Genomic DNA, 14,239 nt, shown 5'->3' with positions numbered 1-14,239 from the left:
TTCTATATATAGGGGAACCAAAAGACACTCCACTGAGATTATTGGAACTCAAAAGTTGTTTGGTAAAGTGACAGAATATAAAATCTACACACAAAAATCAATAGCTTTTTTACACAAAGACAAATGCCATGGCTCAGAAAGAAATTCTGAGATAAATACCATTCACAATAGCTACCAAAAAAATTAAATCTTTTGGAATAAATTTAACCAAGGAAGGGAAAGATCTCTACAATGAAGTTATAAAATACTAAAGAAAAAAATAGAAGACACAAGAAATGGAAAAAATCTTCCATGTTTGTGGATTGAAAGAATTAATATCATCAAAATTTCAACACTACCAAAAGCAATTTACAGATTCAAAGTGATGCAAATCAAAATACCAAGGACATTTTTCTCAGATGTAGAAAAAAATGAGGATAAATTCATATGAAAAGCCAAGAGACCCTGAACAGCTAATACAATATAAAACAACAGAAACAAAGCCAGGGGCATCAAAATACCACATTTTTGTCTTTTGCAACAAAACGTGTGCAGCTGCAAACCATTCAGTGGGATAAGCCAGTCCCCAAAAGACAAATACCATGTGTTTTCCCTGATCTGTGGTAACTAACAGAGTACCAAAAATGTAATATATAGAAATAAAATCGACAGCCCTTATGTCTACAGTTGGGGAACAGTGATTTTTAAGATTTTATTTAAGGCCGGCACTGTGGCTCACTTGGCTAATCTTCCACCTGCGGTGCCGGCACCCTGGGTTCTAGTCCTGGTTGGGGTGCCAGATTCTGTCCTGGTTGCTCCTCTTCCAGTCCAGCTCTCTGGTGTGGCCCGGGAAAGTAGTGGAGGATGGCCCAAGTCATTGGGCCCTGCACCCGTGTTGGAGACCAGGAGGAGGCACCTGGCTCCTGGCTTTGGATCGGCGCAGTGCACCGGCTGTAGCAGCCATTTGGGAGGTGAACCAACAGAAAGGAAAACCTTTCTCTCTCTCTCACTGTCTAACTCTGCCTGTGAAAAAAAAAATTATTTAAATTTGGGGCCAGTGCTGTGGCTCACTTGGTTAATCCTCCGCCTGCAGCGCTGACATCCCACATGGGAACCTGGTGTCCTGGCTGCTCCTCTTCCAGTCCAGCTCTCTTCTGTGGCCCGGGAGTGCAGTGGAGGATGGCCCAAGTCCTTGGGCCCTGCACCCACATGGGAGACCAGGAGGAAGCACCTGGCTCCTGGCTTCGGATCGGCGCAGTGCGCCAGCCACAGCACACTGGCCGCAGCAGCCATTGGAGGGTGAACCAACAGTAAAGGAAGACCTCTCTCTCTCTCTCACTCACTGTCCACTCTGCCTGTCAAAAAAAAATGTAATGTAAACTTTTGGAGTGAAATGGACATTTTAAGATTCAATGATCATTTACATCCATTGTCTCTACTATAAACTACTGTAAATTGCTCTAAACTTGCTTCTGTTGAGGAACAGTGTACATAAGTACATATTAAATACATGAAATTTATGCATCTTTTTTTTAATTTGACAGAGTTAGCAGTGAGAGAGACAGAGAGAACGGTCTTCCTTCTGTTGGTTCACTCCCCAAATGGCTGCTACGGCCGGTGCTGCTCCAGTCTGAAGCCAGGCAACCAGGACAGAGTCTGGCGCCCCAACTGGGACTAGAACCTGGTGTGCTGGTGCCGCAGGCAGAGGATTAGCCTATTGAGCCACAGTGCCGGCCTTACATTACATTTTAGATACTCTACTAGTTACCCAAGATCAGGGGAAACATATGGTATCTGTCTTTTGGGGACTGGCTTATTTCACTAAGTATAATGGCTTCCAGTTGCATCCATTTTGGGGCAAAAGACAGGATTTCATTTTTTTTAACACTGAGTAGTATTCCATAGTAAATATATACCATAATTTCTTTGTACAGTCAACAGTTGATGGACATCTGGGTTGATTCCATATCTTAGCTACCGTGCCAGTACCATAATGTTTTTATTACCATGGCTTTGAAGTATGCTTTGAAGTCAGATAATGTGATGCTTCTATATAGATTTTCTTGTTCAGGATTGCTTTGACTGTTCTGGGTCTTTTGTAATTCTATATGAAATTTAGGATTGGTTTTTATAATTCTGTAAGGAATGTCATTGGTATTTTGAGAGAGATTACACTGAATCTGTAGATTGCTTTAAGTAGTACAGGTATTTTAATGATATTGATTCTTCTAATCCGTGAGCAAAGAATATCTTTCCATTTTGTTGTGTGTTTTCTTGATGATTTGTTTCATTCATGTCTGATTATTTTCCTTGTAGAGACATTTCATTTCTTTGGTTACATTTATTCCTAAATATTTAATTTTTGTGACTCTTGTGAAGGTGATTTTGTTCTTGATTTCTCTCTGAGTTCATCATTAGCCTACAAAAAAAGCTACTGTTTTTTTTTTTTTTTTTTGACAGGCAGAGTGGACAGTGAGAGAGAGAGACAGAGAGAGAAAGGTCTTCCTTTTGCCGTTGGTTCACCCTCCAATGGCCGCCGCTGCAGCCGGCGCACCGCGCTGATCCTGGCAGGAGCCAGGAGCCAGGTGCTTTTCCTGGTCTCCCATGGGGTGCAGGGCCCAAGCACCTGGGCCATCCTCCACTGCACTCCCTGGCCATAGCAGAGAGCTGGCCTGGAAGAGGGGCAACCGGGACAGAATCCGGCGCCCCAACCGGGACTAGAACCCGGTGTGCCGGCGCCGCAAGGTGGAGGATTAGCCTATTGAGCCACGGCGCCGGCTTAAAAAAAAAGCTACTGTTTTTGTATTTTTATTTTGTAACCTGCATCTTTACTGAATTGTTTTATCAAGTCTAACAGCCTTTTGCTGCAGTGCTTAGGTGTTTCCCTGTACAAAATCATGCATCTCACACATGGATAATTAGACTTCCTCTTTTCCAGTTTTTATTTCCTATACTTCTTTTCCCTCCCTAATTGCTCTCCCTAAAACTTCCAGTACTGTATTGAATAAGAGTGGTGAAAGTGGACATCCTGTGTTGTTCCAGATCTGAGGGGAAATGTTATCAGCTTTCTCCCATTCAGTATAATATTGACTCTTGGCTTGTCATATGTAGCTTTTATGACTTTGAGGAGCATTCCTTCTATACCTAATTTGTGGAGGGTTTTTATCATGAAGGGATATTGAAACTTATCAAATGTTTTCTCTATTGAGATGATCATATGGCTTTTGTTCTTCATTCTATTGATATGATTTATGATGTTTATTGATTTGCAAATGTTGAGCCAGTCTTGAATTTCTGGTTGTGCTTGATGTTGTTCTTGGATTTGATTTTCTAGTATTCTGTTGAGAATTAAGCATCTGTATTCATTGAGGATATGTTTTCATGCCTCCATTTTCATCTCTGATTTCATTTGTATTAGTATTCTCTATTTTTTCCTTAATCTTATTAGGGATTTATGGATGTTGCTTTTTCTAAGAATCACCTCTTTTTTTCACTGAACTTTTATATTTTTAAGTCTCTGTTTCTTCCCTGGTCTTTATTATATTTCTTCTTCTATTTTTAATTAATTTACTCTTTTTCTAGTTCCATGTGATGATGGGTTGTTATTTGAGATATTTCTGGATTTTTTTAGATTTATTTATTTATATGAATGGTAGACAGAAGGAGCGAGGGAGGGAGGGAGAGAGAGAAGGATTGAGAGACTTGCCTTCTGCTGATTCACTCTGCAAATAGCTGCAATGGCCAGAGCTGGGCAGATCTGAAAGCCAGGGGACAGGAGCTTCTTCCAGGTCTCCCACCTGGGTGTAGGGGCCCAAGAACTTGGGCCATTTTCCACTACTTTCCCAGGCACATTAGCAGGAAGCTGGATCATAAGTGGAGCAGCTGGGACTTGAACCGGCACACATATTGGATTCTGGCACTGGAGGTAGTAGTTTAACCCACTGTACCACAGCACTGGCCCTGATATTTCTGGTTTTTGAATGTAGGCATTGATTACCATAAACTTCCCTTATTATTTCCTGCATACCATAGATTTGGGTATGTTGTGTTTCCACTTTTATTCATTTCAAGAACTTTTAAATTTTCTTCTGAATTTCTCTCTCAATCCATTGGTTTTTCAAGAGTAAGTTATTTGATTTCCATGTGCTCATATTTTTATAGTTTTGAAAATTTTCCTTATTAATGATTTTTCCTTTACAGTGTTACACTTAGTATTTTTTAAAAAGATTTATTTTATTTATTTGAAAGACAGAGTTACAGAGAGAGGTAGAGAGAGAGAGAGGTCTTCCATCTGATGGTTCACTCTCCAGGTGGCTGCAACGGCCGGAGCTGCACCGATCTGAAGCCAAGAGCCAGGAGCTCCTTCTGGGTCTCTCACGTGGGTGCAGGGGCCCAAGGACTTGAGCCATCTTCTACTGCTATCCCAGTCCATAAAAGAGATTTGGATTGGAAGAGGAGCAGCCAGGACTAGAACCGGTGCCCATATGGGATGCCAGCACTTCAGGCCAGGGCGTTACCCCACTGTGCCATAGCGCCGACCCCAACACTTAATATTATTTATTTCAATGCTTACAAATGTATTGATCTTGTTTTGTGACCTACCATTTGTATCTATCCTGGAGAAAGTCCCACATGCTGTTGTGCAGAACGTATATTCCGAAGCTATTGAATAGAATGTCCCGTAGAGGTCTATTAGATTTGCTGAGTCTAAGTTGAAATTTGGCTCTGATTCTGATGCCTCTTTGCTGATTTTCTGTTTAGGTTATCTGTTTACTGCTGAAAATGAGGCATTAGAGTCCCACTACTATTATTGTATTAAAAAATCTATCTCGGGGCCAGCGCCATGGCTCACTTGGGTAATCCTCCGCCTGCGGTGCCAGCATCCCGTATGGGCACTGGGTTCTAGTCCTGGTTACTCCTCTTCCAGTCCATCTCTCTGCTGTGGCCCAGGAGGGCAACAGAGGATGGCCCAAGTGCTAGGGCCCCTGCACCTGCATGGGAGACCAGGAAGAAGCACCTGGCTCCTGGCTTCGGATCGGCACAGCGCTGGCCGTAGCAACCATTTGGGGAATGAACCAACAGAAAGAAGACCTTCCTCTATCTCTCTCTTACTGTCTATAACTCTACCTGTCAAATAATTTTTAAAAAATCTATCTCTCCCTTAGTTCTATTAATATTTAGTTGTATATTTTGATAATTTGGTATTAAGTGCATACATATAAGTGCTATTTCTTCTTACTAAAGTGTCCCCTTTATCAAGACCTTCTCTGTCTTTTTTTACTGTTTTTAACATAAAGTTTGCTTTATGATGTAAGTATAGCTACTCTTGCTTTCTTTTGGACTGAATTTTCATGGAGTACCTTGTTTCATCCCCTCACATTCAATCTACCTATATCCTTAGAAGGGATATGAATTTCATGTAAGCACCACATAGTCGGGTCTTTTTTTCACTGTCCAGTCATCATTCACATCTTTCTGATGGGCTCTGTTACAGTATTAAATCATTTACCTGTGTTTTCTTAAAGCTTGTTGATTTCTTTAAAACAGTTATATCGAATGATGTTTCCCATGGTTAGCAGATAACAGCTTCCATATTTTCAGTTTTTGGGACTTTCTCTTGTTCATTAGGTGAGGCCGTGGTTCCCTGAAAGTTCTTATGCTTGCTGTCACCTGCGTATTGAAGCATTGAGTATTTATTCCCAGAACTTGTAGTCCAGCTTTGTTTGTGCCTGCCCATCTATGAATTCTATGCAGTTCCTTTTCTCTGAGCCTGTGGAGACTTCTGCTAATTCAGCACTAGGTGCTGCCCTAAGTCCAAATTTCCCTCTGGTCTGCTGGTGGCATATTCTGACTATTTTAGCAGTAGAGGGCACTGAAACCCCAGATTTGTCCCAAATTTGTAATAGTTTCTTGTTCAGAGTGAACTGAACCAGTGTCTCTCCTTGGTGCCTCATACACAGTCACCATCCTATGTCTCTGGACCTCGCTGTGGAGGGACCAGCCTTAGCTCCCCCAGGGTGACGTGAGCACAACACGCTTTGCTTTGGCCAAGTGGACAGTTACTCTCTCGGTTATTGTGCCACCTGGGCTTGGAGGACTAAGGGCTTAGGTAGTCTCACAGCCACCAGTGCACAATACTAGGTCATACCCAGGGCCCACAGACTTCAGGTCCAGCGTATTCTGTGGGCTCCCTGCTGATGGGGAAGACTTGCATCCTGAGACTTCTACAATGAGCCACATATGATGTTGGCCAGGATGTAGCCAATTAGCTGGGCCACAGGTCTCCACTTATCACTTGGGTGAATCCAGAGGCTCCATCCACAGGCAATGGCCTAGAGACAGGAATCAAGATTTCTCATGTTAGGTTTTGCCAGCCCAGCATTTAACTTAATTCAGCCAGTATTTAATTCCTGTGCTTACTTTCCTGCCCTGTTCCTAAACCATTGGAGTTTTAATTCTCTCTGCCTGCTTGAGGTATAGGGAGGGGTGGTAGAGGTGGTCTGTTAGTCACCTGGCTAAGCATGTCCAGAGACTCAGATGCCTGGCTGTGGCCTATGGTCAGGGGCATAGGGCCCTCTCCAGTGCTGGCTCTCATGAGTCGAAGGCATGGCCTTAATTCAGTTCCCCGAGCAGGAGGTCTCTCTGTGCTGCTGCTTAGGGTTGGGCAGCTGTGATGGAGAAAATGCTTTCCTTCCTGCCTTCCCTCGATTCATCTCTTCTGAAATTGTCACACTAAAACCGGGTCTTCTGATCTCTCACCTGGCTTATGTAGCCCTTGTGAAGTGGTTTGGTGCATTCACAGCTATTCAAATTCATTTCTCTGTGGGGAGATGGTTTCTGGGGCATTTTAGCTTCTATCTTGCTCTGTCTTCTGTTGTTATAATTTTCCATTGTGTGATGCCCATTTGACTTATAGTTAAATAACCTTAAAGGGAGCATGAAAATATTTAGAGACTCGTGGAAGAATTTCTGGCTTACAGTAGCTTTCTGTGACTGTGGAAACCATGTTTTGCAACTTGATTTGTCAGGAAATGTGATATTCCAATTCACCAGCTATAATCCTGCAATATGAATGTGCTGTGAATGTCAACTGGAAAGTTATTATTGCAAACTATTGAGGGTGACTAGCTTGCTTGAAAGATAGCATTTTATGAAACTAGCACTCCTTAAGAATTATGAGGTTTGTACACAATGTTTTCATCTCAACATCAGGTCTTGGTACATTCACTAAATAGTCTAGACCTCAGTGTGATGAGGCTTTATGAATGTGAACAGAACTTGATCCTAAAGTGTTGTCATTCTGCAATCCAGACATTATATCAGAACTCTTCTTCTTTGGTGACAAGTGCTAGTAAAGTTATCACTGCACACACTTACAGACAGCTGGTGATATCTACCTTATAAAGCATTTTGAAATCTGTCTTAATTCTACAGAGCCTGATACAGATCCCATGACAAATCTCGTTGGAAGAAGTATGATAAAAGGGCCCAACAAAACACAATTAAAGAGTCATCCTGGTGAGAACAAGACTTTTTCTAGTTAATATTTATATTTTCTTTATATTCCTGGAGTTAAATTACATGAAGACCTTAATGACAGCAGTATTGTGTATTTGTGTATGTGTGTTTGTGTGTAATTTGTATATATACACATATATATTGTGTTATATAGATAAAGTTATTCATTAATATGCTCCTATAACTACACTGTGGTACATCAAACATTAGCCAGGTATTATTAGTTTTAAAGCTCATCAATTTAGAAAGCATTTATTTAAGATCCATGTTTTACTTATCTTAAAATAGACTTGGCTTAGGTATTTCCAGTAAGGTGTAGAATCTTCATTGATATAGTTCTGTCTGCCTAGTTTTGTTTTCGTTGCCTGTGCTTTTGTGGTCTTCTCCAAAAAATAAGTTTCCTATAAGAAGTCTTGACATTTTTTCCCTATTTTATAATAGTAGTATCACAGTTTCACCTCTTCCATTCAAGTATTTGGTCCCTTTTGAGTTGATATTGTACTCAGTTTTTATTTCCAGAAAGTTATATCGAATTGGCAAAAGCAGAAAGGCTAGCTGATGATGAAAGGAATGCCATGGATAATTATTTCACTGGTGACTGTCTAGGTCCATTTTATGTTGCCCTACCTGAGGCTAGGAACCTTATCAAGAAGAGGTTGATTTAGCTCACAGTTTTGGAGGCTGAAAGTCCAACAATGGGTGCTTCCTTCCAGTGAGACTCTGGTGAGGGCTTCCTGGCCACGTCACAACATGACAGGTGGCATCACAAAGTGGGAGCCTGTGAGAGAGATACGTCTTCTGGTCAGAGGTGTCCCACAGTGAGAAATGTGTCACAGGGAGAGAAAAGTGCCCCATGGTAAGAGAGGTGTCACATGGGAATAGAGGTGTCAGGTGGACAGAGTGTCTCCTGAAGAGAGGAGTCACGTGACAAAGAGATTTCAGACAGAGAGTGAGGTGTCACATGAGAAGGCTGTCACACATGGAAAGTGGGGTGTCACATGTGAGAGGTATCGCAGGTAAAGAGATGTGTCACGTGAGAGAGTAGTCGTGGTGTGCAAAGAAACAAAGCAAGGAAAAGAGTGACTCTTTGATAAGGCTGTCTCTAATTGATGAAAAGTCAAGCTTCTTTATAATGTCTCACTGAGAGTCCCTTATTTATGTTGTTTCAGAAACTATACCACTGCCTTTCATCCTGAAGTAACAGTGTTGGGAATAGTTTCTTGTTATTTTAGGTATGATACCAAAAGAGACAGAAGGAAAAGTAAGGGGTGGTGCTCAGTGGGGGCCCAGGAACCCCTACTCCAGGGGTGCTGAGTGCAGTGGCTGAGGCTTCAGCAAAATCCCAGTCACATCAGTAAACAAGGAAGAGAAAACAGCAAGTACTTCCACATAGAGGAGGAAGAAATCAGTGTCTGGAGATACTGCAGTGTGTTGTCTGAACATTCAAGTCTTGAGCAAAAATAATTGGCCTGCAAAGAAACAATAAGTATGGTTATGCCAATAAAAAGCTTATGAAACAAATCTTGTGAGAGTGCAAATGCTAGACTTGGCCAGCAACGTGGCTGTTACTCAGTTATGTTCTTAGAGCTGCAGTGACTCTTCAAGGACAAAGGAAGGCCGGCGCCGTGGCTCACTAGGCTAATCCTCCTCCTTGCGGTCGGGTTCTAGTCCCGGTTGGGGCGCCGGATTCTGTCCCGGTTGCCCCTCTTCCAGGCCAGCTCTCTGCTGTGGCCAGGGAGTACAGTGGAGGATGACTCAAGTCCTTGGGCCCTGCACCTCATGGGAGACCAGGATAAATACCTGGCTCCTGCCATCAGAGCAGCGCGGTGGCCATTGGAGGGTGAACCAGCGGCAAAGGAAGACCTTTCTCTCTATCTTCCTCTCTCACTGTCTACTCTGCCTGTCAAGAAAGGAAGGAAGGAAGGAAGGAAGGAAGGAAGGAAGGAAGGAAGGAAGAAAGGACACTCATGCATTTAGAAAGAAATTCATAAAAATGCAGTGTTGTACTGATGTTATAATTGCATGATGCAGGTCGGCACTATGGAGTAGCAGCTAAAGCCCATGACTGTTAGACCAGCATCTCATATGGGTGCCAGTTCATGTTTCAGCTGCTCCATTTCCAATCAAGCTCCCTGTTAATGGCCTGGGAAAAGCAGTGGGAGATGGCCCACGTGTTTAGGCTTCTGCTACACACATGGGAGACCTGAGGAAGCTCCTGGGTTTGGCCTGGCGTTGGCCATTGTGACCATCTGGGGAGTGAACCAGTGGATAGAAGATCTCTCTCTGTCTCTCTCTGTCTCTCTCTCTCAGTAACTCTGCCTTTCAAATAAAGCAATTTTTTAAAAAACAACATGATGAGTATCTTTCTAATGCTAGTCTACTAGCTTTCTTTTTTTAATTAATTAATTTGAAAGAGTTTCAGAGCAATGGAGAAAAAGAGAGAAGGTGCTCAATCAGAAATGGAACAGCCAGGATGAGAACTGGCACCCACATGGATGACAATATTACAGGCAGGGGCTTAACCCACTGTACAACAACGCAGTCCCCACTTCTTACTTTGTCTTTCTGGCTTACCTAGGAAACTTGGTTTCTTTTTTAATAATTAAGTTATTTAGTTTTTAAGGTGAACAAATTCCATGTATGTCATATATACAGATTGAGGAGCAATCCTTCCTTTCTTATTCTGTTTTAATTTTTACAGTGATCTACTTTCATTTTATTTTATACTCATAAGATTAACCCTACACTATATAAAGAGTTCAACAAATAGCAGAAAATAACACTGATCATCAACAGTAGAAGCAAGGGCTGTAAATAATCAACAAATCTCAGAATGCCAATTTTGATCATATACAATCCATGTTTTTTGGTACTTTGTTAGTTACCACAGATCAGGGAAAACATATGCTATTTTTATCTCTGAGACTGGCTTGTTTCACCAAGTTTAATGATTTCCAGTTGTGCCCATTTTGTTGTGAATGACAGAACTTCATTCTTTTTTTTTTTTTTTTTTTTTTTACAGCTGAGTAGTATTCTATACTATATGTATATACCACAGTTGATTGACATCTGGGTTGATTCCATGTCTTAGCTATTGTCAACTGAGCTGCAGTAAACATGGGGGTACAGATAACTCTTTCATATGCTGATTTAATTTTGTTTCAGTCATTTCCCAGGAGCGGGATTGCTGGATCCTGTGGTAGATCTATTTTCAGATTCCTAATTTTCTGATTTTGGGATTTCCATGCTGTCTTCCACAATAGCTGTAGTATTTTACATCCCCAGCAACAGTGGATTAGGGAACCTTTTCCTCTGCATCCCTGCCAGCATTTACTGTTTGTTCATTTCTTCATGAGGGCCACTCTAAGTGGAGTGAGGTGAAACCTCATTGTGGTTTTGATTTGCATTTCCCTGATGGCTAGTGATCCTGAGTATTTCTTCATGTGCCTGTTGGCCTTTTGAATTTCCTCTGTGGAAAGTGCCTATTCAAGTCCTTTGCCCATTTTTTAACTGGATTGTTAGGAGGCAGAGATCTCATATCCACTGGTTCACTTTCCACATGCCCACAAGAGTTTAGCTGGATCAGGCCAAAACCAGGAGTCAGGAGCTCCATCCAGGTGTCCCACATGACAGGGACCCAGATACTTCCCATCTTCTACTGCCTACCACGCAGGAGCTAAGTGAGGACCCAGAGATGTGAGGGCGTGAAAACACTTCCATGTGGGATGCAGGCTCCCTGCTTTGTGTTTTTTACCCTAAACTATGGGATAGAGTATGATGATAAAGTATGTTTTAGTTTTCAGGGTATAATAGTCACACTATTAAAGTACTTTTAAAATTTTTAATTTCAATTTTTAGTTAGTTTGAACAGATTAACATTAAATTTACAGTGCAGTAAAAAGGCTTAATACTTCACCAAATAAGAAATCTAAAAAGTAAAAATCAAAAAAAAATTTATAGCTCAGTGGGAATATAGACAGTGGCTATAAACAATAATTAAATGGAAAAATGACCATTTCACCCATAAACAGTACATTTTAAAGTAAACATAGATCATTAAAACTATAATATATATAACATATGTATATATAACATATGTATAACATTCTTAACAACTGATTTCTGGGGCCAGCACTGTGGCATAGCTGGTGAGGCTGCCACCTGCTGTGCCAGCATCCCATATGCATGCCGGTTCGAGTCCCGGCTGCTCTTCTTCTTATCCAGCTCTCTGCTATGGCCTGAGAAAGCTGTGGAGGATGGCCCAAGTCTGGCCCCTGCACCCATGTGGGAGAGCTGGAGGAAGCTCCTGGCTTCAGATCAGCCCAGCTCCGGCTGTTGCACCCAACTGGGGAGTGAACCAGCAGATGGAAAACCTCTCTCTCTCTGCCTCTCCTCTCTGTATAACTCTGACTTCCAAATAAGTAAATAAATCTTTTAAAAAATTGATTTTACAAAGATAAATTTTTATAAAACTATATTTGCAACAATACTGATACACAGACATTTCTTTCTTTTTGATGATTTTAAAAAAAAATTTTTTTAATTCCCACCTATAAGGGAAAACATATGGTATTTGTCTCTCTGAGTCTGGCTTATTTCATTCAACATAATGTCTTCCAGTTGCATCCATTTCTCTGCAAATGGTAAAGTTTTGTTCGGTTTTTATACCTGAATAATATTCCATTGTGTATGCATTACCACATTTTCTTAATCTGTTAATCAGATGATTGACACCGTGGCTGATTGCAAATTCTGTCTATCCTGAGCAGTGCTGCTGTAAACATGGTGGTGCAGGTATCTCTTTGATACATGGTGTTCAAATCTTTGGGGTATACACCCAGTAGCAGGATTGATGGATCATATGGCAACTCTGTTTCTAGTTTTTTAAGAAATCTCCACATTGTTTTCCAGAGTGGCTGCTTTAAGTTACATTCCCACCGACACTGTGTAAGTGTTCCTCCTTCTCCACATCCTTGCCAGCACTTGTTACTCTGTGTTTTGGATTTTAACCATTATGACAGAGGTGAGGTGATATTGTGGTTTTGAGTTGCATTTCTCTGATACCTAGTGATGTTGAGCATTTTTTCATATATTTTTAGCCATTTATATTTCTTCTTTTTAAGAACTATTAAAGTCCTTTGCCCATTTCTCAACTGGATTGGTAGTTTTTTTCTACCAATTTTTAAGTTGCTGATATAGTCACACTATTAATCCTTTTTCAGGTGGTTTACAAAAATTTTTCCCATTCTGTTGGATGTCTCTTCACTTTCTTTATTGTTTCATTTGCTGTGCGAAAGCTTTGGCATCTGATGTAATTCCATTGGTTCAGTTTCGCTTTTTGGGCCTGTGCTTTGGGGGCCTTGTCTAAGAAGTTGTCTCCTACACCAAGGTCTTGGGGTGTTTCCCCTATGTTTTCTTCCATCAACTTCATAGTCTTGGGTCTTAAACTGAGGTCTTTGATCCATCTTGAGTAGATTTTTTTGTGTATGGTGAGAAGTATGGATCTAATTTCATTCTTCTGCATATATACATCCAGTTTTGCTAGCACCATTTGTTGAAGAAACTATCCTTACGGCACTGTATGCTCTGAGTACTTTTGTCAAATAAAAATTGTATGTATGTATGTGGACTAATTTCTGGGTTCTCTATTCTGTTCATTGGTCTATGTATCAGTTTTTATGCCAGTACTGTGTTGTTTTAATTACTGCAGCTTTATTGTATGCTTTGAAGTCATGTATTGTGATTCCTCCAACTTGATTTTTCTTGTTCAAGACTGCTTTGGCTATTATGGGTCTTTTGTGAATCCATATGAATTTTAGGATTTATTTTTCTAATTCTGTAAAGAATGTCATTGATATGTTGATAGAGATTACATTGAATCTGTAGATTGCTTTAGATAATATAGACATTTTGATGATATTGATTCTTCTGATCCAAGAGCAAAGAGTCTTTCCATTTTTGTGTCCTTGATGAATTCATCCATGTTTGATAATTTTCGTTGTAGTGATATTTCATTTATTTGGTTACATTTATTCCTGAATATTTGATTTTTGTGACTATTGTGAAGGGGATTTCTTTCTTGATTTCCCTTTCTGTGAGTTCAATATTATCACACAAAAAAGCTACTGTTTGCACTTTACTGAATTGGTTTATCAAGTCTAACAGCCTTTTGCTGCAGTGCTTAGGTTTTTTCCTGTACAAAATCATGCATCTCACACAAGGATAATTAGACTTCCTCTTTTCCAATTTTGATTTCCTTTACTTCTTTTCCCTCCCTAATTGCTCTCATTGAAACTTCTAGTATTGTATTGAATAAGTGTGGTGAAAGTGGACATCCTTGTGTTATTTCATATCTGAGGGGAAATGCTATCAACTTTCCCCCATTCAGTATGATAATGACTATTGGTTTGTCATATGCAGCTTTTATGATTTTCAGGAGCGTTCCTTCTATACATAATTTGTGGAGGGTTTTTGTCATGAGAGAGTGTTGAATCTTATTGAATGCTTTCTGTGCAGCTATTGAGATGACCATACAGTTTTTATTGTTCATTCTGTAGATATGATTTATGATGCTTATTGATTTGCAAATGTTAAACTAGTCTTGCATTTCTGGGATAAATCCCCCCTTATCGTGATGTATGATCTTTTTGTTGTGGTTTTGGATTCCGTTTGCTAATATTTTATTGAGAATCTTTGCATCTGCATTCATTAAGCATATAAATCTGTAATTTCCTTTTCATGT

General features: G+C 40.6%; 1 protein-coding gene across 10 annotated transcripts in view; it reads left to right on the top strand.

Annotated features, from left to right (window-relative positions):
• Window positions 1–14,239, top strand: part of LOC103352374 (coiled-coil domain-containing protein 7) — a 258,082-nt gene that overhangs the window by 212,208 nt on the left and 31,635 nt on the right. For 9 of the 10 annotated variants that reach the window (XM_051833415.2, XM_051833414.2, XM_051833410.2 and 6 more), the window contains one exon: window positions 7,414–7,497. In XM_051833415.2, coding sequence (XP_051689375.2) covers window positions 7,414–7,497 — 84 coding nt within the window. Of the gene's footprint in view, window positions 1–7,413; window positions 7,498–8,666; window positions 8,730–14,239 lie in introns of all 10 variants that reach the window. The other variant, XM_051833417.2, reaches the window with a different exon arrangement.

This window comes from Oryctolagus cuniculus, chromosome 13 (assembly GCF_964237555.1).
Source record: "Oryctolagus cuniculus chromosome 13, mOryCun1.1, whole genome shotgun sequence".
Taxonomy (NCBI): Eukaryota; Metazoa; Chordata; class Mammalia; order Lagomorpha; family Leporidae; genus Oryctolagus; species Oryctolagus cuniculus.
The sequence above is the reverse complement of the archived record's forward strand: the minus strand, read 5'-3'. Positions and strand labels throughout refer to the sequence as shown.